At 38.7% G+C, this 23,842-nt stretch overlaps 1 protein-coding gene across 4 annotated transcripts in view; it reads left to right on the plus strand.

Annotated features, from left to right (window-relative positions):
• MACROD2 (mono-ADP ribosylhydrolase 2) overlaps positions 1-23,842 on the plus strand; it is a 2,160,736-nt gene that overhangs the window by 2,133,177 nt on the left and 3,717 nt on the right. For all 4 annotated transcript variants that reach the window (XM_058287576.1, XM_058287574.1, XM_058287575.1 and 1 more), the window contains 2 exons: positions 5,639-5,716; positions 8,497-8,565. In XM_058287576.1, the coding sequence (XP_058143559.1) occupies positions 5,639-5,716; positions 8,497-8,558 (140 nt within the window). In that variant the 3' untranslated portion in view covers positions 8,559-8,565. The remainder of the gene's footprint in view (positions 1-5,638; positions 5,717-8,496; positions 8,566-23,842) is intronic.

Genomic DNA, 23,842 nt, shown 5'->3' on the forward strand with positions numbered 1-23,842 from the left:
TACAGATTTAATGCAATCCCAATAAAAATAACACCAGCATTAAAGAAAAAATTGAAATCACGATCATTAAATTTATTTGGAAGAGTAAGGAGTCCTGAATAGCCAGAAACATCATAAAAAGGAAACATAAACCCTTATCTCCAGGCTTTAAATCATAACACTTACCTATAGTGGTAAAAACAGCATGGTACTGGCCTAAAGACAGACACATAGACCAATGGAACCAAATTTATGGCTCAGAAACAGACCCTCACAGGTATGGTCAAGTGATTGTTGACTAGCCTGTCAAATGCACAGCTCAGGCAGAACAGTCCATTCAACAAATGGTGCTGAAAGAATTGGACACCCATACCTGAAAGAAGGAAAAAGGACCCCTATCTCACACCTTATTCAAAAATTAACTCAAAATGGATCAAAAAACTAAAAATAAAAGTAACCATAAAACTTCTAGAAGAAATTATTGGAAAATATCTTCAAGACCTTGTGGTAGGTGATGGATTCTTGAAGGAGATAAAAGAAGGACTGAGTGGACTACTGATGTTTAATGTGTGTAGAAGTTTTAATTAGCTTTACTGTAAAAGTGTGGAAATGTATAGAGTGGATGGTAATACACAGTGAGTAACAGCTAGTTTATAAATGGGGATGTGATTGAAAATGGTAGTCTAGTTATGTAAATGCCAATTGACAGAATGCTTGAGAATAACCTAGGAACTGTATAGCACAGTAAACCAAGAGGTGGGTGAGAATTGTGGTTGATGGTACAAGTGCAAGAGTGTCCTTTGTTAGCTAGAATGAATGTACATCGCTACTGCAGGGTGATGAGAATTTGGAGAAGCATGGGAAAAATACAGCTGGAGTGACCTATGGACTGTGGTTAGTAGTAATAATATAATATTCTTCCATCTATGCAAAAGATGATACTGAGGCAGTATGGAAAATGTGAGCCAAATGTACACTATGGACATAGTAACAATCAGATGATATTATTTGTAGCAAATGACACACCACATTGTGGTGTACTGATGGAGGGGTGTTTGGGAATTCTGCACATGTACATGACTGTTTTATAAGTTTAAAACTGTCATAAAAAATACTTAAAAATAATAGCGTTGGTTGGGGGAAAAACACACCAAATGTAAGATAAGGACTATGATTAGTAGTAAGATTTTGACAGTGTTCTTTCACAGTTTGTAACAATTGCCTCATGACAATGCAAAGTGTTGGTGGAGGATTGATATATGTATGATGTTATGCATGTTTGCTTTGTAAGTTCACAACTTTTACTATACACTTAATTGTTTATGTATGTTCACATATAAATGATATAAGGATAATAATCGGATTGGTTAGGGAAAACTACTTTAATAGTAATATTTTAACAATGCTCTTTAATCATTAGTAGAAAAGGTTTAATAACAATGCAAGTTATTGGTGATAGGGTGAGATGTTATAATGTTTGTTTTTTAAGTTCACAACTATTATACACTTATTGTTTATGTATATTTATGTATGAGTGATATATTTTAATAAATTTTTTAAAAAAGTGAATGTAACACATGATGCCTCCCCCTGCCGTAGGCATGCAGCCGTGTGCAGAGACACGAAACTTGATTTCTCTTTTCCCTACTCTCTTGTGATCACAAACCTGCCATTTTCTCTCATGTTAATTTGTACTACTGTAGTGGATGGCAAACTGAGACTTCTCATAGCCTCCACTGTAAGATAATGAGGTCAAAAAGACAAAACATTTTATAAACAATATAAATATAATTATATATCAATGTTTTCTGATTTACCTCTTGGACTTTCTTCAAGTCTTCCTCTCTTGCCCAGTTCTTAAAAGCTTTTTATATTGTTTTTCATATTCATTCAGTGTCATTCAATTGACTGGCATCCTACCTATTAGAAAGTTTCCCATGATGCAAGAGGGGGTTTCTCCATAGTAAAGTTTCCAGGTTTATTTGCCATGGCTAGCAATGGCTACGTTAGAAGAGATTTCTTGGAAGAATCAGCTACAGGTATCTCTAGATCCCATGGCAAAAGCAACCCTAAGGAGAAAGTCAAGGAAGTAAAGTTCACATAAAGCTAGTTTTATTATTAATTTCCTACTATAGTAATCATTTCTTATAAATATTAATTGTTTTAATTAATTCTGATGGTGTCCTAGGTAACTGAACAAGGAGTCATAACATCTTAAGTCATTTTACTAGTGAAAAAAACAAGGCTTTTAAATCCATGAGATTTGGTAAAAGTAATGCGAAAAAAAAAAGAAAAGAAAAAAATCACAGGTTATCTTTTGTGACATGCCTGTTTGTGTTTTGCCCATTTTCTGTTAGGTTCCCCAAGATTTCCTGTTATTTTGAATATTGATTTCCTTATATATTCTGTACAACAGTCCTTTAAAAAAAGTAACATACATTACAAATGGCTTCTTCCAATCTTTAACTTATTATATACTCTCTTAACAATATTCTAATAAGCTTATAGTTAATTTTAATGTTTTCCAAATTACATCTTTCCTAATAGTGTTTTTGTTTGTCCCATTCGGCGGCTTGCTCGGTCGGTAGAGGTGGGGTCTGGCTGCGGACGAGGGGTCGGTCCAGCTCTGGATGAGGGGTCGGTCCCGCTTGGGACGAGGGGTCGGTCCCACCTGGGACGAGGGGTCGGTCCGGCAGCAGACGAGGGATCGGTCTCACAAGGGGTTGCGCGGTTCGGCTGACGGGGTCGCCCGGCGAAGCCGGTGACGAAGGGGTCGCCTGGCGAAGCAGGCGACGAACTGGGGACAAGGGAGGCCAGGCCCTTGTCGGGGGCTCTCAGGACTGGAGGGCGCACGGCAGAAGAACTACCGTGGAGACAAGGTAAACACGCAAGTCCACTTTATTGAGGGAGAGGCAACAGTTTTATAGGGGCTGGGGAAGGCTGATTGGTCAAAGCCACGCCCCGTTCTGATTGGTTGCCGGCGAAAGGTCAGTGGGCGGTACCGGATGGGGGAGGGGTGGTGGTTAGGGATTGGCTGTCGCTGTTGCTGGGGGAAGGGGCAGGGTTTAGGGATTGGTGGCTGCTGTTGCTGGGGTGGAGGGCAGACTTGAGTTTCCCGCCCACGCCTGGCTGTTGTTGCTGTCGGGGGAAGGGAAAAGGGCGGGCTGGATTTTTCCGCCCACACCTGGCTGTTGCTGCTGTCGGGGGAGGGGAAAAGGGCAGAATGGAATTTTCTGCCCTGCGCCTGCGCAGGGAGAAGGAAGAAGAAGGGTGCCGCCCCACAAGGCATCGGGTGGCGCCATCTGGGAGGAGGGGCGGCCGCGGAAGCATGGCTGCCGGGAAGGGGAGACCCGAGGGCACTCTGCGCCCATGCCGAGCTTCCTTCAGGGGTGGCGGTGGGCCCGACCAACCACCCTATTATGGGGGCAGCGGAATTAGGCCTACCGCGGCCGCTCCCCTGCCAGGCCAGCAAACCACACTTCAGCCCGAGGGGTGACCGCAGTCCCATATAAGAAATTTTTACCTAATGTTATAACAGTCTTTTCTCATGTTATCTTTGATATTTAGTTCTATAATCCAACTGGAATTTATTTTTATATGGTAAAAACTATTTTCTTTAGTGTAGGTCTGCTGATAAAAATAGGGTTAATTTTCAACATGCCAGTCTACTTCAGGTGGAGGCAGAAATCCCATTCTTAGAATGATTTTAATTTGCATTTCTATCAGGGATTGAACCCAGGGCCTTGTGAGTGGGAAGCTGGCACTCAACCACTGAGCCACATTGGCTTCCCTGAGTTGGTTTTCTCATTTGTTTTGCTTATTGTTTGTTTTTGTTTTTTCAGGAGGCACTGGGAACCAAATCTGGGACCGCCCATGTGGGAGGTGGCACTCAACTGCTTGAACCACATCCCTTTCCCATTTTTATTTCTTTTTTTTTAATGTCCTATTAAATCTCTTTCCCTTTTTTGTTGGGCTGTTGATCTTAATTTATTTTTAGAAGACCTTTATATATTACAGATATTAACTATTTGTCTATTGTAAATGGTGCAAATAGATTTCTTCAATCTATGTCTTTTTTAACATTTCTTATAGAGTTTCTATCATTCAAAAATTATGTATATACAGTGAAATATTTCAATGCTGTTTTTCCTCATTTTATCTGGGTTTTGAATCATAATTAGCAACATTTTCCTGTTCCCAGGCTTAGAGGAATTAATCAATGTTTTCTTCTGGAATTGTGCCTTCAAAGAATATGTTGAGCAATTGAAAAATGGTCATCTTTCTAGACTTGGCGTAGTGAGAAAACGTGATATATTGTTAACAAGGCCAACTAGGAGCTTCAAGAAACATATCCTCAAGAGCTAATGAAAGAACCCATGGACACAGTTACTTTCTTGTTATCCTTAGAGGCTTGGGAGCCCATAAGTCATTTTTCTTGTAATCCTTCCCCTGGGTTCTCTCATGTACTCATATATTCCATTCTTCTTCTATACAGTCACTGTGCAAGTACACACATCTCTGATTCACAGTTCTCTTCCTCAGCACTGGCAGCGAAAGATTGCTTGGTACCCCCATTTAACCCTTTAACCCTCAAGTCTACAATTATTTTCTGTATCTTCTCCCACTCTGCTTGTTTTATGTCTTCAAACACTGATGATTCTCCCACATGTCCACTCAGGCTCAGGTTGTCAGATTCAGTAACTCATTCCCATGAGTGCAAATTCTACCTTTGAGTTCTATCTCTTTGTTTCATCCTCACCAAGGAGCACACTGAATTGAACATACTGTGGGCTCAATAAGTACATGTAATGAAAACAAATTTAATCTTCAGTTGAGAAAAGTACAGAAAGATTCAAAACTTGAAAATGATTGGTTTTCTTATGCTTTATCTCTATCTGTACTTGAATTTACAAATGCCCTTGCTCAAGTTGTAAAAACATACTAGATACTTAACTACATAAGAGATTATCATCCTTTTGGCTATTTGGAAGTTTTCTCACAAGAAAACAATCTCTTTCTGCTTATGTCAAGCATATTATGCAGATTCAGCCACAGTGTACAGATGGCACACCTGAAGCTGTAAAAGTGGAGAATGACAATGATGGCCATTAACTAAAGACTGGATTCTCAGCAATTCAAAATGGCAGCATGTGAGAGGGTCTCATAGAGAAGGAAATAAGTCACTCATTTGTGTTTAAACAAACAAACAAAAAAACCTCATTACCAGAAGAATGAATATTTGTTTTCAGGCATGCCTAAGATAAAACAGATTTGTGTGTTTTTTTTTAACTTCAAAGGTTATCTACATAAACACTGCACACGGGCACACACACACACACTGACAAACATTTCCCTACATTTAAATTGTAGGTTGTTCTGATTAAACCAACTTTTTCTACTTTCATGCTACCAGATTTATAATTTGAGGAATTGTGTATGTATGTATGTGATTACCTCACAAATTAAAGAGAACTTAGAAGACAGAGCTAAAGTAGTCAAGCAACTCAACCCATTATTTCCTCCTTTAACCTTGTCAGCAAAAGAAGTTGAGTTCAGGAGTATTTTTAAATTTCAGAGGGCAATGGAGGGTGACAGAACAATTGACAGTCAGGCTGTTATAATTCCCTATTACTCAGGGACTGTCTGTTCCCTCTTTCAGCTCAAGATGAGGACATGCCTAGAGTGCCTGTGAAAAGTGAAGCCTCCAGGGACACAGAAAATGCAACTGGTGCTGATGGTAAGGCTCTGAGCTATTTGAGCTCATGCAAAATACGAATCTGGCACATTCTTTGCATATAACATAGGATTACGTTCAGGGAGCTATCTGTTCTATGAATCAACATACTCTGTCAAAACAAGGTAAATTTCAAAAACCAATGCATGTTAGGAACTAATAAAAACGGCTGTTTTTTGTTTTTTGTTTTTTCACTGAAGCTAGGTGATTTAAAACAGCATGTGCTTCAGGTTAACCACACCTCACAATACCAAGGCCAGGGTGGGCGATTCCAAAGCCAAACAGAAATGAAGTCTGGCTGAGGAAATCTGAGTAAATATCACCCACTTCTGCAAAAGATACTTGCCCTACTGTTATCCATTCAGCCTTCAGGGGAGTCCTAGCTCATCAGATCAGGCAACTTAGTCAAAAACATAGTCAGTCTTTGTAGGTACCTTCAAAATACCTTGGCAAAAGCATTTCTTTATTCACATCTAATTTTAAAGGCTTCCAGGAGATTCTGGGCCTCGGGAATATCAACACCTCCCTACCCACCCACGATATTGCTATGAGTGCTTGGAATAACACTGCTTGCATCAGGAAAGCAGTTCTTTGAACACACACAATTCAGTAAATATTTGATTCCACTGGCCTTTAGAGTTGAGGAGAACCAGAATGGGTCAGGTGATCAACTGTTTACATACTTGCTATTTGGGTTCTTACAGCCAAAGGAAAAAAAAAAAGCAAGTTTGAGTTGATAATGACCTTGGGAAAAATTTAGCCAGTGGAAGAATTTACTTAGTAGTTTTAAACAGAGTTTCCTATATCAGGCATTCCCCACTCCCACAGACATACCATCCCCTGAATTGCCTCCTACAATTACAAGCCCTTCTGCACCAACTGGTCAGGTGGTACCTAGGAGAAAATTCTCTTTAAGCCCCAGACCCATCCATTAACAGGTACCACATGTTAGCCACGCCCAATTGAACTTAACTTGCCCTAATCTGGTTTTGAATCTTAGATATGGTTCTTAACAAAGCAAGTTCTCAGAAATGCCTGGCCCATCTCATGCTCCTTAATTCAAAGGGAAATAAACATGCAAAATACTGAGTTTTAGTCCTCACTTGAAAATTCAACATGAATATTCGACAGCTACAAGCCCTCAGAAGTCTCAGCAGTAAAGAAATGTGTTTAATGTGGTTTAATGTTGCTTTTCCTAAACTTTGTTGAACATGGACTACTTTTTATAGTAACACTTTAATAGTTTTTGGAAACAGTGCTCCTTGAGCTGGAGGAGGAGACAGAATGAGAATGCTCTCCTGTATTTTATTCTGCACACTCCTTCACTGAGATGGGGGAGCTTACAATAATTCTGTGGTCCAGGTTAGAAAATGGATGCACTTTACACAGGTAGAGTTGCTACTTCATATGTGCAGTTTAGAATGAGCTCATTTATCATTAGAAACCCAAGATAGTTTGCTGTGAGAATGCAGAGATCAGGTTTTAAAACCTTCATGATTAGGAGAGTTTTAGGTGTCATTTCCACTTTCAATCGTCTTTGGATGTGAAAACCAGCATCTGCCACTCTTTTACTCTAGTTAAGCTTTCATGTTTGAGAAAAAGATATTTGGGTTGTTGGTTTGGTGGAAATAAACAAAGACTACCCAAATGAGAACAAACAGAGGCTATTTATTCAGAGCTTACTATAGCAAGGGAGTTCACCACCGTCAATTCTATTTGGCAGACCCAAAGGTAGGCAGAGAAGTGGAAAAGCTTGAGAGTGGAAACAGGCTAGGCTTCAAATATCCTCTGATTAGAGGTTGTTGGCAAGAAGCAGCCAACAACTACAAGTGGGCATCTTATACCATTGGTTTCGGTAGCAAATCTGGCTTTTTCTGGTTGGTCACGAGTTGAAAGTGAAGCAAAAAATGAGGGAAGCTGGCAGTCATTGACCAAGCCCTGACTGTTCTGGGCCAGTTGCTACAGAGTTCGCAGCTTGGCTTCCTGCTCTGGATGCTGCAGATGTTGGAGATCTGAGCTCCATTGTCATATACTATTTGGCCACCATCCATTTGTATATTCAGTCTCCCATTTTATAATGTGGGCTTTGAGGCTTTAAAATATCAATCTAAAGCTTCTGACCCTTGGAAATTTCTAGAGTGGCACCTGTGCCTGCCCTGGGCTACTTCTGGACAATGGTGCTAATTAGCCATTCTGTTTTTATGCAAATGTGCAAATAAAACAATCCACAGATTCAGGGAAAAGTGCATTTTACCAGAGCTGTGTAATCTGTTTGGATGCTTTGTTTATCTAGCCCATGATGTTCCCTGGCCAGTGCTCTCCCTGACAGGTTTACAGGGTCTGTTTTGAATTCTGAGATAGAAAATATGGAAAACCAAATGATCTTGTTGACATTGCCCTGCTAGAGAGGGAGCTACTTCCTTCTTTGCATGGCAGTGATATGTTTTGCTTTGCTTTCTCTATTTTCTTAGACATCTATTAATGCTTTGTAATTTACCTAAGAAGGATAATAGAAACATCCACTGTTAATCAAAAAAACTCGTATGAAATTGCACAGCACAATATCATCTTTACTGTTAGTAGAGAGGCACTTCTGCCCACCCCTTAATTCCACCAGCAAAAAGTCACAAGAATGGTGCTCAAATCTTGAATGAATGAACATAAACCAAAAAAAGGTATAAGCAAGAAAATCAGAAAAGTATCAAATTGCAGTCCATTTTAATGTGCTTGAAAATTTTTGGCATAAAAAAAAGTTTAACTTTATTTTTTCTTATTTATTACAGTTGAAATGAACAGTCAGGTTGACAGTATAAATGACCCAACAGAGAGTGAGCAAGAAGATTAACTAATAGGTAAGATGCACCATGGGGTGGGATTTTCAATTGCTCAACCGGCCATAGGAACTGTTTGTAAATAGCGTATTGAATTTTCCTCTTTTCTGCCAAGTCCCACAGCATGGCTCTGGTTGAACTTTTAAAATCTTTTTACCAAACAACACTGGTATAAAGAAGAATTACCCCAGAAGCTTGCCTTGTTTAAGGAAAAAAGATAAGCCACAGCATATCCAAATCATGCAGCACCCAGGTTTTCTGAGCGATGATAAGAAAAAAATAAATAATCCCCCATCTGTCTCATCCCTTCAACTCCTAGAGTGAACAAATTATTTCAGAAGACCCAAGCTGATTCTCAAGCATTCCTTTTCCAGAAGCTGCCTGCTGAGTTTTCTGTTATATCTGTTTTTAAACAAACTAAATCTTTACCCTGGAGAATGCATAAAGGCACATGAGCACGTTCTGGTGGAAAAATTCTACCTTGGTCCCTGTCCTCTCACAACACAGCTGGTAGATCCTCTGTACCTGGACAAAGGTTTGTTGAGTGCAATGAGTCCCAGGAAGATGTAAACAGTCTGGCCCAGATCATGTTGAGGAGTCTGTGCAGACGACATAGTGAATCTCTCAGCCTAAGTATAACTGGAAAGATGAGTGGTTCCTAAAGCTTATCCATATCTTGAGGGCTGGAGAAGGAAGTCAATCTCGTCCCTATAACTATTCCAATCCCTAGCTTAAAATACTTGACTACAAAGAATTTATGAAATACATGAATCATGGATCTTCAAGTATATGACTCATAAGATGTGTTGACATATTTGGCCCCCACTACTTCCTGCATCTTCTTGGTGGTCTCTAGACTCTCCCTGGAGGCCATACTGCACCAGAATCTTGCACGCCAACATCACAGCAGAAAAAAATGTTTATGTGAAAGTATGTATCTGTCCTTCCCATAATTATCTTGAACATCATTTAAAACTAAGGGCAATAGCATTTATGTAATACGTGTACAGCATAGGAATGCTAGAAAATATAAATTCATTCAAATATGATCTTATAACTGTTCCTCATTTTGACCTTGTCCATGTATTTAAAATATCCTGCTAAGTTGCAGAAATGATATGGCAGAGAAGTTTCCATTAAAAAGTAATGAAGTGAGTCTATACCAGAACCATTTAAATATCACCTCCCCAGTGTGCCTTTCCTTTTGCCCCCCCCCCCTTTTTTTGTCAAACTATGGACTTCTTGTCTAGTTTTTAAAATTGCTTTTGCCATTATTTATCTTTTATGAGCAATATCCAGTTAAAGTATCAGGATAAGTCTGTTTTCTTTGATTAATGTCAAAATGAGTATTTTCCTTTACTCATAAACATGAATCCATATGCTTATAAATACCTTAATCCAAATGAATAAGTCATTAAATTGTCAAATCCCAAGTTTAACAAAAGTGAGGTCCAGGAAATGGAAATGCAGTGTCACTTAGCGATAAGCTCAAGTATGTCCAGTTTCAAATTTTTGATCGTACCACACTGCTCCCTAAACAATAATTTTTTTACACAGTTGTCCCAGGGTATAGTGTGGCAGCTTCTGATTTATTCACAGAGCTGAGTTTGTACAGATTTTTTGGTAATTCACCAAGAAGAAGGAACCTTTAGTTCTGTGCAGCATACCTTCACATAAATTGTTAAAATGTAGTCAAATAGAGAGTTGTGGGAAGATGGCAGAGTAGGAAGATTCAGGAATCAGTCTGTTCAACCAAAACAAGGCAGGAACCGTCTGAATCAACCACTCTGAAACTCTGGAGTCTAGGAGATCACTGTACAGCATCCAGGGAGGAGAAGGAAGAAGCTGGTAAACTGTGACAAAGAACAGAGAATTTCATCCTCCCAACAGTGGCTACCATCCCACTTCCCCCAGCCTCATGGCTGGCAGGAATGAGGACTGCTGCTCTGGTTCCTGGCTTAGCTTGCTGTTACCAGGTTGGAACAAAAAGAACTAGTCCTCCAAACTCTGGAGATGTGTGGTCTGATGGCACATCTCTACCTTTGGTCAGCTACTTCAGATTGCTGGGGGCCCACTCTGAAGGCAGCCATTGTTCCAACCCCCACCCCCACCCCCCAGCACAATGGCAGCAAAGGAATCTTAAAGACAGTAACCTTCCTCAAAGCTATAGAAAATAGTGAAAAGGCTGCACTAACTGGGCAGTGGTTTCTGCTGTGGGTCCCTGGTCCTGTTCCAGAGGGAGGATAGTGGCTTCTGTGTGCACAGTGGCTTCTGTATGCATCGCGGGATGCATATATGTCAATGCCAATATAGTAAGTGAAAGTCGGAGAGACTGAGCCTGGAATGCATCTCCTGCTTGCCCTCCTAGAGTTTGTCCAGAGGGCCAAGAATCCTTTTGCAGACAGCAGGGACAATATGAGAAACAAGTTGAAATATAAAAGAAAAGAAATGAGTTATGTACAAGGAAATCCCAACAAGATTAAGTACTGATTTCTCATCAGAAACCCTGAAGGCAAAAAGACAGTGGTAGAAAACATTTAAAGTGCTGAAAGAAAACAATTGCCAACCCAAAATTTTATATCTGGCAAGACTTTCTTTTAAAATATGAGGGAGAGATTAAGATATTCCCAGATAAACAAAAGCTGAGGGAGTTCTTTACCACTAGACCTGCCCAACAAACAATGCTAAAGGGAGTTCTTTGCCGGAAAGGAAACTACACTAGACAGTGGATTTAAATAGCATAAAGAAATAGATTTGCAATAAACATAACCATATTGGTAATTATAAATGCCAATATCATTATATTGTAGTGTGTTACGTAACTCCACTTCTTGTGTCAACAGGTTATAAAATGCAAATGTATAAGAGCTATGATAAATTTATGGTTTTAACAGACAATATACAAAAATATAGTTTGTAACAAGTACAAAAAAAGAAAGGTGGAGGGATGGAGGGATATAGGAACTGTATGTGTGTGCTATTGAAGATAAATTGGTATCAAATCCAATATGATTGCTATAGATTTAGTATATTAAATTTTAGCCCCATAGTAAGCACAAAGAAAATACATGAGTAATACATTCAGAAAGAATTAAGAAGGGACTCAAAATGGTACAATACAAAAAGTCAAATAAATATAGAAGTAGGCATTAATGGAAGAGTTGAGGATCAAAAAAGGTATAAGACTTAGAAACAATGGCAAATTAAAGTCCTGTATTATCAGTAGTTACTTTAAATGCAAATGGATTAAACTCTCTGATCAACAGGCAGAGATTGAGAGAATGGCTAAAACTCAAGACCCAACTTCATGCTGTTTACAAGAGACTTAAATTTAAAGACATAAGTAGATTGAAAGTGAAAGAATGGAAATATATATATAATGGGAATATATAAGTAAAAAACTGTTATAAGGAATAAAGATGGTCACTATATACTGATAAAGGGGTCAATTCAACAAAAGACATAACTACATATTCACCTAACAGCAGAGCCTCCAAATATATTTGAAGCAAATATTGGCAAATTTGAAGGGAGAAAAGTTCTACAATAGGAGGTTTCAGTACAAGAATTTCAATAATGGATAGAGCATCTAGACAGAAAATAAAAAACTGAGGAAGTTCTTTACCACTAGACATGTCCTACAAGTAGTACTAAAGGGAGTTCTTCAGACTGAAACAGAAAGATACTAGGCAGTGGATCAAGGAAACAGAAGACTTGATTGATGCTCTAAACTAGCTAGACCTAACAGATATACGTAGAACACTTCACCCAGAATTAGTGGTATACACATTCTTAACTAGTGCACATGGATTCATTCTCCAGGATAGAACACATTTGGTTACAAAAAAAAAATCTAAACAAAAAATACTGATATCATGCAATGTATCTTCAACCACAATGGAATGAAGTTATAAATCAATAACAGCAGAGAAAATGGAAAATTCACAAATAGGGGCAAGTTAAACAATGTACTCTCAAACAACCTATGGGTCAAAAAAAAAATCAAAAGGGAAATTAGAAATTATATTGAGGCAATGAAAATGAAAACATAACATACCAAAACTTACAGGAGACAGAAAAGTCAGTGCTGAGAGGGGAATTCCTAGCTCTAAATGATTCCATTAAAAAGGAAGAAACATCTAAAATCAGAGACCTTACCTTAAAACTAGAAAAGTTAGAAAAAGAACAAACTAAACCCAAAGTAAGCAGAAGGAAGGAAATTACAAAGATTAGAGCAGAAATAAATATAATAGAGAATTAAAAACAATAGAATCAATAAAATCAAAAATTGGTTCATCAAAAAGATCAATAAAATTGACAAACCTTGTGATGTTTTAAGCTAGGTGAACTCCAGAAAATCATGACCTTAGAGCAAATCCATTTCTGTGCATATAAACCTATTGCAGGCAGGACCATTTGATTAAATTACATAAATTGAGGGCCTTTGGTCTTAATCCTCTCACTGGAGTCCTTTATAAGAGGAGGAATAAAAAACTGCAAACACAGGAAAAAGCCTCTGAGACAAAGAAGCCTCCCAAAGTTAAACCCAGGAGAGAGAACAGCCACAGGTAGAGTAACCCAAAGCTGAAGGCATTGAGGCAAGGGGAAAGACAAGTATTGTGGACTGCCATGTGCCTGATATCCCATAGCTGCAACTTGGAACAAAAGCATGGTTAGATGCTTCCCTAGCTGTGGCTAGGGAAGAAGGTGTTTCTGATGATGCCTTGATTTGGACACTTCCATGGCCTCAGAACTATAAGCTTTTAACCTAATAAATTCCCACTGTAAAAGCCAGCCCATTTCTAGATATATTGATTTGGCAGCATTTAAAACAACCTTTAGCTAGACTGACAAAGAAAAAAAAGAGGATGCAAATAACTGAAGTCAGATATGAAAAGAGGGACATTAAGGGTGGGTTGTACCATTGGGTAGAGACCCAAGTAGTGAGAGTGGGGGTGGACCCACATCCTGGGGAGGACTAATGCTATCAAATAGAGGGAACTGTATCTCTCGAGAGAAAGGGTGGCTCCCAGGGCATTAGGGCAGTTGAGCAAGTCAGGCCCTCAACACTGTTGCAAGTATCTCTGGACATGGCTTCTTGGGAAATGGAGATTGGCTGTCGCTGTGGGCCCCAAGGGGAGGGGAAAATGGATGTTGAATGGATGGAACCAAGGTAAATGTAGGGGCAAGAGAGGAGTTTCATGAGAGTACACTAGAATGGATATAAAACATGTAATATTACACCATAAAATTTATAGGGGATGACAGACTAATAATGTAAACCATAATGTAAAACATAGGATAACTAAAAATTTAGAAAACTGTATATCCTAAAGTATGGACCACAATGTAAGCACAGATGTCACCTTGTTTGAAAGCTATTGTCTCAGAGTCTGTACATCAGTTTAAGTAAATATGATATGAATAAGTTATAAGATTATCGCTGTGGAAGGGAAAAGGTTTTATGGTGGATGTGTGGGAGTACTGTATATTGTATATATGAATTACTGTGATCTAAGGCTCTTGTGAAGAGAAGCTCAATAATTAGGAAAAAAGAAAAAAAAAAGATAGGATGTAGAATTTTTCCAAATCAATACGTATTCTAGATCTAACCTTTAAACTAATCGCTATATTCCATTTTACTAGTAAGGGAACCTGACATTATATTGGGCTTCACTTTTCAGGAAGTTTTGGATCACAGAGTGGTTCAACAATGGTGGCAGAGGAATACTGGTATGGGATGTTATTGACAGGCGATATATGGTTGACAGGGAGTTATACAGGGCATATGTCCAGGGTGCATGGTAATGTTTGGATATGCTCATAGTGGAAACAATTAAAAACAACAGCTGGGGAGGTACTGGGTTCCTGGCCAGGGGTGCTCTGTCGTGGTCCCTAGGGGAGCAGCAGCAGTCCCCCAGGTGCAATGGTAAGAACCAGGAAGGAATGAGGGTCCAACAGTGAGCCCCTGATACTAATGACTATGCTTGTGAGCCTATACGCCTGAAATAAGAACAAGGCCTAGAGCAGCACTGTGCCTGGGAGTTTCCTCCTGACAGCCTTCATGTTACTCAAATGTGGCCACTCTCGAAGCCAAACTCAGCATGTAGATGCAGAGCATTCCCCCCAGCATGGGACATGACACCCGGGGATGAGCCTCCCTGGCACCGAGGGATCACTACCAAATACCAGCTGATGATGCAACTAGAAAATGACCTTGAATTAAAGGTTCAACGCGGACCAGCAGAATATCCCTGTCTACATATAATAACAGGAGTTTAAAATGCCATTTGACCTAATGTAAGGGGGAAAAGGAAAGGAGAAATGAGTTTATATGGCTATGAGTCTCTAAAAAAGAGTCTGGAGGTTGTCAGAAGGATTGCCCTTATGCACATCTGAGCAGAGTCTCAGAGACAGATAAAGTAGATACAACCCCAGGTATTGGCTCTTTTGAGGGCTAAAGATACCCACAGGTTCTATGGCCATGGCAGATGGGGTTCACTGCCATGTCAGTTGGCCCTTCTTTGGAGCTGGTGTTTCTGTGTGATGGAACTGGACTCAGATGGGATCTCTTTTCACAAGACTTTCATGTTACTTTACTGGAATTGTAGTTGGTGCTGGGGTTTAAGATATATCTAGGGGATTTGAATCTCTGGACTGACAATATGATAGCCACACACTGAACCTCAACAGACTTCAACTCCTACACTCTGATTTATTGGACTTACCCCACTCAGCTAACATGGAGTTGAAGAATGTCAACCACCATACCATGGAGCCTAGAGTGCCTACAACTGAAAGCAGGAGGATTGCATCCAGCATCCACGTGGAATCTAAGCCCCCTCTTGACATAGAAGTGCAATTGGACACAACCAATCCAATGTCCACAGAGAAAATGTGGCATTGGTGTGGGAAAAGTGGCCATGGTGGCTGCTGGGTGCGGGGAATGGGAGGAAGAGATGAGATGTGGAGGCATTTTTGGGACTTGGAGTTGTCCTGGGTGGTGCTTCATGGACAACTACGGGACATTGTAGATCCCCCCAGGGCGCACTGGATGGAAAGTGGGAGAGTATGGGCTATGATGTGGACCATTGACCATGAGGTGCAGCGATGGCCAGAGACGTACTTACCAAATGCAATGGATGTGTCATGATGATGAGAGAGAGTGTTGCTGTGGGGGGAATAGGGGGTGGGGGAATAGGGGGTGGGGGCGGTGGGGTTGAATGGGACTTCATATTTTTTTAATGTAATATTTTTTTAAAATGAATAAAAAAAATAGTGTAATCAATAGAAAGAAAAAAAAAAAAAGAAAAAGAAAAGAGGGACATTACTACTGACCACACAGAAATAAAAGGGACGTTAGAGGATATTATGAACTGTACAACAACCAAATCTGATAACCCAGATAAAATGGCCACTTCCTAGGAACATACAAACTACTTACACTGACTCATAAAGAAATAGAAGAGCTCAACAAACCAAGAACTACTAAAGAGATTGAGTCAGTAGTTAAAAAAATCTTCCAACAGAAAAGCCCAGGAGTAGATGCTTCACAGGTGAGTTTTACCAAACACTTCAAGAAGAATTAATACCTGTCAAACTTAGTTTTCAAAAAAACTGAAAAGGAGGGACCCTCCCTAAATCATTCTGAGGCCAGCATCACTCTTATACTAAAATCAAATAAAGTTACCATAAGAAAACTACAAACTAAAGTCCCTTATTAACATAGATGCAAAAATCCTCAACAAAATACTAGGAAACCAAATACAACAGCACATCAAAAACATAAATCATGATCAAGTGGGATTCATCCCAGTTATGCAAGGTGGTTCGACATAATAAAATAAGTGTAATACACCATATTAACAGAACAAAGGAAATTAACCACATGATCATCTCAATTGATGGAGAAAAGGCATTTGACAAAATCTAGCCCCTTTTTTATTAAAAATAAAAAAACATTTAGAAAACTAGGAATAGAAGGAAACTTCCTCAACATGATGAAGGGAATATATCCCACTTAATGGTAAAAGACTGAAAGCTTTCCCTTTAAGACCAGGAACAAGACAAGGATGCTCACTGTCACCAGTATAATTCAACATTTTACTGGAAGTTCTAGCCAGGGCAGTTAAGCAAAAGAAAGAAAGAAAAGGCATCCAAATTGGAAAGTAGGAAGTAAAATCTTCCCTCTTTGTAGATGACATGATCTTATATACAGAAAATTCTGAAAAACCTACAACAAAATTACTAGAATAAATGAATTCAGCAAAGTGGTGAAGTACAACCCCCCAAAATCAGTGGTAATTTGATACACAAGCAATGAAAAATCAGAAGAAATCAAGAAACAAATTCCATCTACAATAGCAACTAAAAGAATTATCTAGGAATGCATTTAAGCAAGAATGTAAAGGACTTGTACTCAGAAAACTAAAAGACATTGCTAAAAGAAATCAAAGAAGACCTCAATAAATGGAAAGACATTTCATGTTCATGGATTGGAAGACTAAATATTTTTAAGATTTCAATTATACCAAAGTAATTTACAGATTCAATGCAATCCCAATCAAAATTCAACAACCTCCTGGGCAGAAGTAGAAAAGCCAATCACCAAATTTACTCGGAAAAGTCAAGGGGCCCTAAATAACCACAGCTATCTTGAAAAAGAACAAAGTTGAAGGATTCACACTTCTAAATCTTAAAACATAATACAAATCCATAGTAATCAAAACAGCATGGTACTGGCACAAGGACAGGGATATAGAACAATGGAATCAAATTAAAGGTTCAGAAGTCAACTGATTTTTGACAAGGATGCCAACTTCACTCTATAGGGAAAGAACAGTCTCTTCAACTAATGGTCTGGGAAAGAAAACTGAATGTCAGGGTGCAAAAGTATGATGGTGATCCCCTACCTCATACAATTTGTAAAAAATCAACTCAAAATGGATGATAAGCCTTAACATTAGGACCAGAACTAAAAAACTCCTGGAAGAAAATGTTAGGAAGCATCCTAGGACGTTGTGTTAATAATGTTTTCTTAGAGTTTACACACAAAGCACAACTGACAAAAGAAAAATATGTAATAAAGAGGACCTCAGCCAAATTAAAAGCTTTTGTGCAAACAAATTTACCATGAAAGTAAAAAAAAACAACAACCTACACAAAGGGAAAAAGTATTTGAAACCCACCTGTCTGATAATGGTTTACTATCCAGAATATATTTAAAAAATCCTGTCATATCCATAAAAAGTCTAACCACCCTTTTTAAAAATGGGCTAGAAATTTGAATAGACATTTCTCCATAGGTGGTATACAAATGACTAAAAGGCACATGAAAAGAAACTCAACAGCACTAGCTATTAGGGAAATGCAAATCAAAACCACAAAGAGATACAATTTCACACCCATTAGGAATAACAACTATTTTTAAAAATGGAAAATTACAAGTATTGGAGAGGATGTGAAGAAATAGGAACATTGATTCATTGTTGGTGAGAATATAAAATGGTGAAGCCACTGTGGAAGACAGTTTGGCGGTTCCTCAAAAAGTATAGAATTACCATATGACCCAGCAATCCCACTTCTAGGTTTATACCCAAAAGATTTGAAAGCAGGAACGGAACAGGTATTTGCTCACCAATATTCATAGCAACATTATTCACAATTGCCAAAGATAGACACAATCCAAGTGTCAATCAATTGATGAATGAATAAACATGATATATACATACAATGGAATATTATTCAAATTAAGGAGGAATGAAGTTTTGATGTGACAACATGGATGAACCTTCAAGATATCATATTGAGTGAAATAAGACAGACACAAGAAGACAAATATTGTATGATCTCAGTGATATGAAATAATTAGAATAACCAAACTCATAGGTTACCATGAGCCAGGATGGGGGTACGGAATGGAGAGTTAATAATTAGATTTTACAGAGCTTCTATTTGGGATGTTTTTACTGTTTTGGTAAAGGACAGTGGTGATGGTAGCATACTGTGAATATATTTAACAGCATTGAATTACGTATTTGAATGTGATTAAAATGGAAAATTTTAAGTTGTGCATATGTTGCTAGAGCTGTGGGGTGCCTAAGAGTTACCTCCATGCCTCCATGTTGCTCAAATGTGGCCACTCTCTAAGCCAAACTCAGCATGTAGATGCATTGCCTTCACCCCAGTGTGGGACATGACTCCTGGGGATGAGCCTCTCTGGTGCTGAGGGATTACTACCAAGGACCAGCTGATGATGTAACTAGAAAAAGACCTTGAATAAAGGGGTCAACTCAGACCAGTAGAATATCTTAGCCTACATGTAATATCGGGTATTAAAAACTGCTTTTTGACTTTGGATAAAAGGGGGAAATGGAAAGGACAAATGAGTTTATATGGCTATGAGTCTCCAATAAAGAGTCAGGAGGTCATCAGAGGGGTGATGCGTATACATGCCTCAGTAGGGTACCAGAGACAGCCAAGATAGATGGAAACCCAGGTGCTGGTTCTCCTGAGGGCTGCGGAGACCCACAGGTTCTATGGTCATAGCAGATGGCTCTGGAGTTCAGGGCCATGTCAGTTGGCCCTACTTTGGAGTTTGTGTTCCTGAGTGTGATAGAGTTGGACTCAGATATGACTTTTCTACATATGCTTCTTCTGTTACTTTTACTGGACGTGTGGTTGACATTTGGGTTGGTGTATACTCAGGAGACCTGAATCTCTGGACTGTCCATGTGATGGCCAGGCCCTGGGCCTCAACAGACTTGCAGCTCCTACACTCTGGTTTGTTGGACTTACCCTGGCCAGCTGACAAGGTGGTGAAGAGGGTCAACCACCACACCAGGGAGCAAAGAGTGCCTACAGCTGCAAGCAGGAGAATTGCATCCATCATCCATGTGGAATCTAAGCCCCCTCTTGATGTAGAGGGGGACTGGACATAACCATCCCAGGGTCTACAGGATGAAGGAATAGAGTATGGATTAGAGTGAACTTACTGGAGTTCTGCAGGGGAACTATTGTGATTAGTAAGGGAAGAAATTGTAATAGTGATATGTAGAGGGTGGCCATGATGGCTGCTGATGGTAGGGAGACAGAAGAAGAGATATGGTGTGGGGGCATTTTCAGGATTTGGAGTTATCCTGGGTGGTGCTCCAGGGACAGACGCTGGGCATTGTGTGTCCTGCCATGGCCCACTGGGTGGGCTGGGGGAGAGTGTGGACTACAATGTGGACCACTGCCTATGTGTTGCAGCAGTGTTCCAGAATGTATTCGCCAGGTGCAGTGGATGTACTGCAATGATGGAAGAGGTTGTTGATGTGTGAGGGGAGGGATGGTTGGGTATATGGGGGGTATATGGGGACCTCATATTTTTTGAATGTAACATTTAAAAGAAAATAAAAAAATAAAAGGCATAGGGGGAAGCGGATGTGGCTCAAGGGATAGGGCTCCCACCTAACACATGGGATGTCCCTGGTTCAGTTCCTGGTGCCACCTAAAGTAGACAGTGAGCTGGCACAACAGGCAGGCATGGCCAGCTGACACAACAAGATTATGCAACAAGAGACTCGAGAAGAAAAACATAATGAGAGGCAAAACAAAGCAGGAAACAGACTTTCCCAGTGCCTCCTACAGAAGATGAGCAAGACAGCAAGTTGATGTGACAAGATGTTGTTGCTGATGCACAATAAGCTGATGCAACAAGATAACACAACAAGAGATGCAAGAAGAAAAACAATGAGAGACACAACAAAAGCAGGGAAGGTAGGGGGCTTAAGCAATTAGATGCCTCCCTCCCACATCAGAGTTTCCACATTGGGGCCCTGGTGCCTCCTAAAGAAATAAGGAAGACAAATAGACATAGTAAGTGCAAGCAATGAGGGGGTGGGAGAAATAAATACATAAATCTTAGGGAAAAAAAGGCATAAGACTATATAACACAGTGAACCCTAACATAAATGATGGATTTACTTAGGACCATTATAAAAAATGCTTCTATGAATTATAACAAATTTACTCCACTAATGCAAGTTGTTAATAGGTAGTATATGGAAACTGTATTTTATACATGATTTTTCTGTAAACCTATGTCTTCTCTAATAAACAGAATACAGTGAAATATAATTACAGAATTAAAAGGAGTAGTACAGGAATGTTTTGTGTTGTAGAATTTCTAAGCATTAAAAAATCAGGAATATCATCAAAGACAAAAATATGGATAAGTTTAAATGAATCAGTAGAATTCTGCAGTATAAAAATACTCTGCAAATGTAAAAATAACTTTTCAGCAAAATATTTAAGAGTATGTAAAGACACAGGCTCCAAATCTTTGGTTCTGGATAGAGATGGTAGGCTGGTTGTGGTTTCCAGGCTCAGCTTTAAGTGGCTATGCTACTCCTGTTTTTGCACTCTCAGAATACTTGCTCTTGCAATCCAAACACCTTGACTGAAGTTCAGGCTCTCCTACACAGTACCAAACTACTGTATTATGGCTACATAGAGAGGTCTTAGAAGCTGAGAGGTCATCTTAGATGTTTCAGCCCCATGCTCACCTCCTGGAACCCAGGAACTGCCCAGCTGAGCCTGGGCCAGATTGCGCAATCTTGAGACATAATAAATCACTCCCTTTTTAGCTACTAAGTTTTGGGTGGCGTGTCATGTAACAAGAGGTAACTAAAACAGTGAAGTAATGCAGAACCCCTCCTTACAAAATGCTTAGATATGAGAAACCACAACAAAAATATTTTAAAATATACAACTCAATTGGCATGAAAGCAAAGGTGTCAGAAATGAAGAGGAGTCTGAAAACCAAAGCAACAATCTAGTGAACTTAAGATGCAACACCTCTAAGGGCTATGGACTGGTTGCCAATTCAGAGATAGGCCCTATTCTAGGAGCTTGGATTCCAGTGCCCATTTGAGGACCTGGGCTACTCCAGGTAAGGGGTTGGAACTGATACTTCTGTATAAGGAAAGCTGCCTAAGAAGTTAAAGGAGTTAACAAAGGGAGTTTTTTCTGCCAAGGACTCTGAAAAGGAAAGAAAAAAGCTCATGTAACAAATAGAAACCATAAGTACACCAGTTTGAAGCACAAATTTATTCAACCCAAAGTCATGTAGTAACATAGAAACTGAGAAATTAATAATTACCCATACCAGTGTTACCCCTTGGGGTACATAACAAATGGAAATGTGAAATTCCTGGAGAATTATTACCATATAGAATTCCTACAGATGAAAAATCTGAAGATGAGTTCATAATCTTAAAAATTAAAACAAATATACAAGGAAATGATCCACTATAACTGAGAGGCCATGGGTTGAAAATAAACAGGAGGATTAGCATACCATGATAACTTAAAAAAATAATAGGAAAATTTGAAGGATTTTATAAAATTACTGTTTAAATGAAAAAAAAACTATAAGAAACAATGAAAATGAACAAGCAATTTGCAAAAATTTTTGCAAAAAGCAAACAAAATGTTAGTAATGGCACTCAGTTTACTACTAAGCAATAAATACAATATACAGAGAGGAGTGTATTAATGAACTGGAAGAATAGTATTGAAAAGTAATTCAAAATTCTATTCAGAATAAAGAAAAATATAAAAGACTCATAAAGATAGAATATCCAAGAAATTTCATATTCAATAAGAGTTCTAAAATAAGATGAATAACCAATATTTGAAAAGGTAATGGATAAGAATTTCAGAAATAATGAAAGTCATTAATTTTAAGTTTTAGAAGGGTAAAGACTATGTCTTTGAACAACAGAGACAGAGAAAAGTTTTAAAGCAAGCAGAATGAAAGGTCAGTTTACCTATGGAGAATAACTTTGATTGACAATAGTCTTCTCAACATCAATAGTTTAGATCACAAGAAAATGGAAAAATACTGAGTCTTCACAGACGGAGGAAAAATAATCACCAATAGAGAGGTCTATACCAACTATACTATCTTTTACAAAATTTATGTTTTCATGAAAAAGTGTACTATTCATATCCCCATCTATGGACACTACCAAAGAATGTAAAATAGTAAGAAGGAAATTGAACCCAGGAAGAAGAAAGGAGTGCATGAAGCAGTTGTACCAAGAATATTGTACAGTCAACTCTAAACATACATTGAATTGACCCTGAAAAATTATAATTGATGGTTAAAAACAAGATGAAACTAAATTGCTGTTTATGTGCATTTTATATTGCACAAAACCATATTATATATTTTCTATTATATCTGTGTGTTTGTAAAAACATGAGTAAAAGTATAAAAACATAGAAGTTATTGATTCACACTAATGTCAGGACTTGAGTTTTCTCTCAGAAATAAGAGAAATAGGTTTAATTGTATCTATAACTTTTTCTATCTTTATAATATTTATAATAAAACAAAGACCAAAAAATCAATCTGGAGAATTGAGAGTATTATATACTAGATGCATTTTGCTATTTTCTGTAATTTTCACCCTACTTGCAATTTTCAAGATCAAAATTGAGAAGATACAGGAAAATACTCATACTCCAATAGAAGAAAAGATCTCAAAGTTTTAACTATAAAAGTCATTGCTCATATTTTTTCATTTGTCTACTTTTGGATACAAACTACAAACTTAACAGTACCAACCCTTGCAGAGGGTGTGGAGTGGCTGAAACTGTCATGCACAGCTGGTGGAAGTGTAAACTGATATGACTGCTTTAGAAAACTGTCAGCTTCTTATAAAGTTAAGTGCCCATCTACTCTATGAACCAACAATTCCACCCCCAGGTATTTGTCTGAGATAAATGAAAGCATGTGTCCACAAAAACCTTGAAAAAATATTCATACCAGGATTATTCATATCCCAAAACTTGACAGAAGGATCAAGAAAATGTGATGTGGGCACACGATGGAATGGCTGTCAGGAATCAGAAGGAACAGACTGCGGTAAGCAGCAACATGGACGGATCTCCAAAAACACTGTGCTGTATGAAGAGCCAGGCACAAAAGAGACTTGTATGAGTCCATTTTTATTGAGTTCTAGGACAGGTAAAACATCCCTGGTTTTAGAAATCAGATCAGTTGTTTCTTCTAGCAGAGGTGGGATGTTAAGAGAGATGGGAAATGAGGGAACTTTCTGAGGTGATAGAAATATTTTATAGCTGGATAGTAGTATGGATTAAATGTATGCTTCTTCAAAATTGTTTGAACTGAATGAGTCCAATCCATGCATTTCCTGATAAGTGAATTAAACCTCGGTTTTTAAAGCTCATTAAAAAACAAAGTGTGTAGACTCTCCAGGACATGGTATCTTCTTAAAGTTCTCCC

The sequence above is a fragment of the Dasypus novemcinctus genome, chromosome 24 (genome assembly GCF_030445035.2).
Source record: "Dasypus novemcinctus isolate mDasNov1 chromosome 24, mDasNov1.1.hap2, whole genome shotgun sequence".
NCBI lineage: Eukaryota > Metazoa > Chordata > Mammalia > Cingulata > Dasypodidae > Dasypus > Dasypus novemcinctus.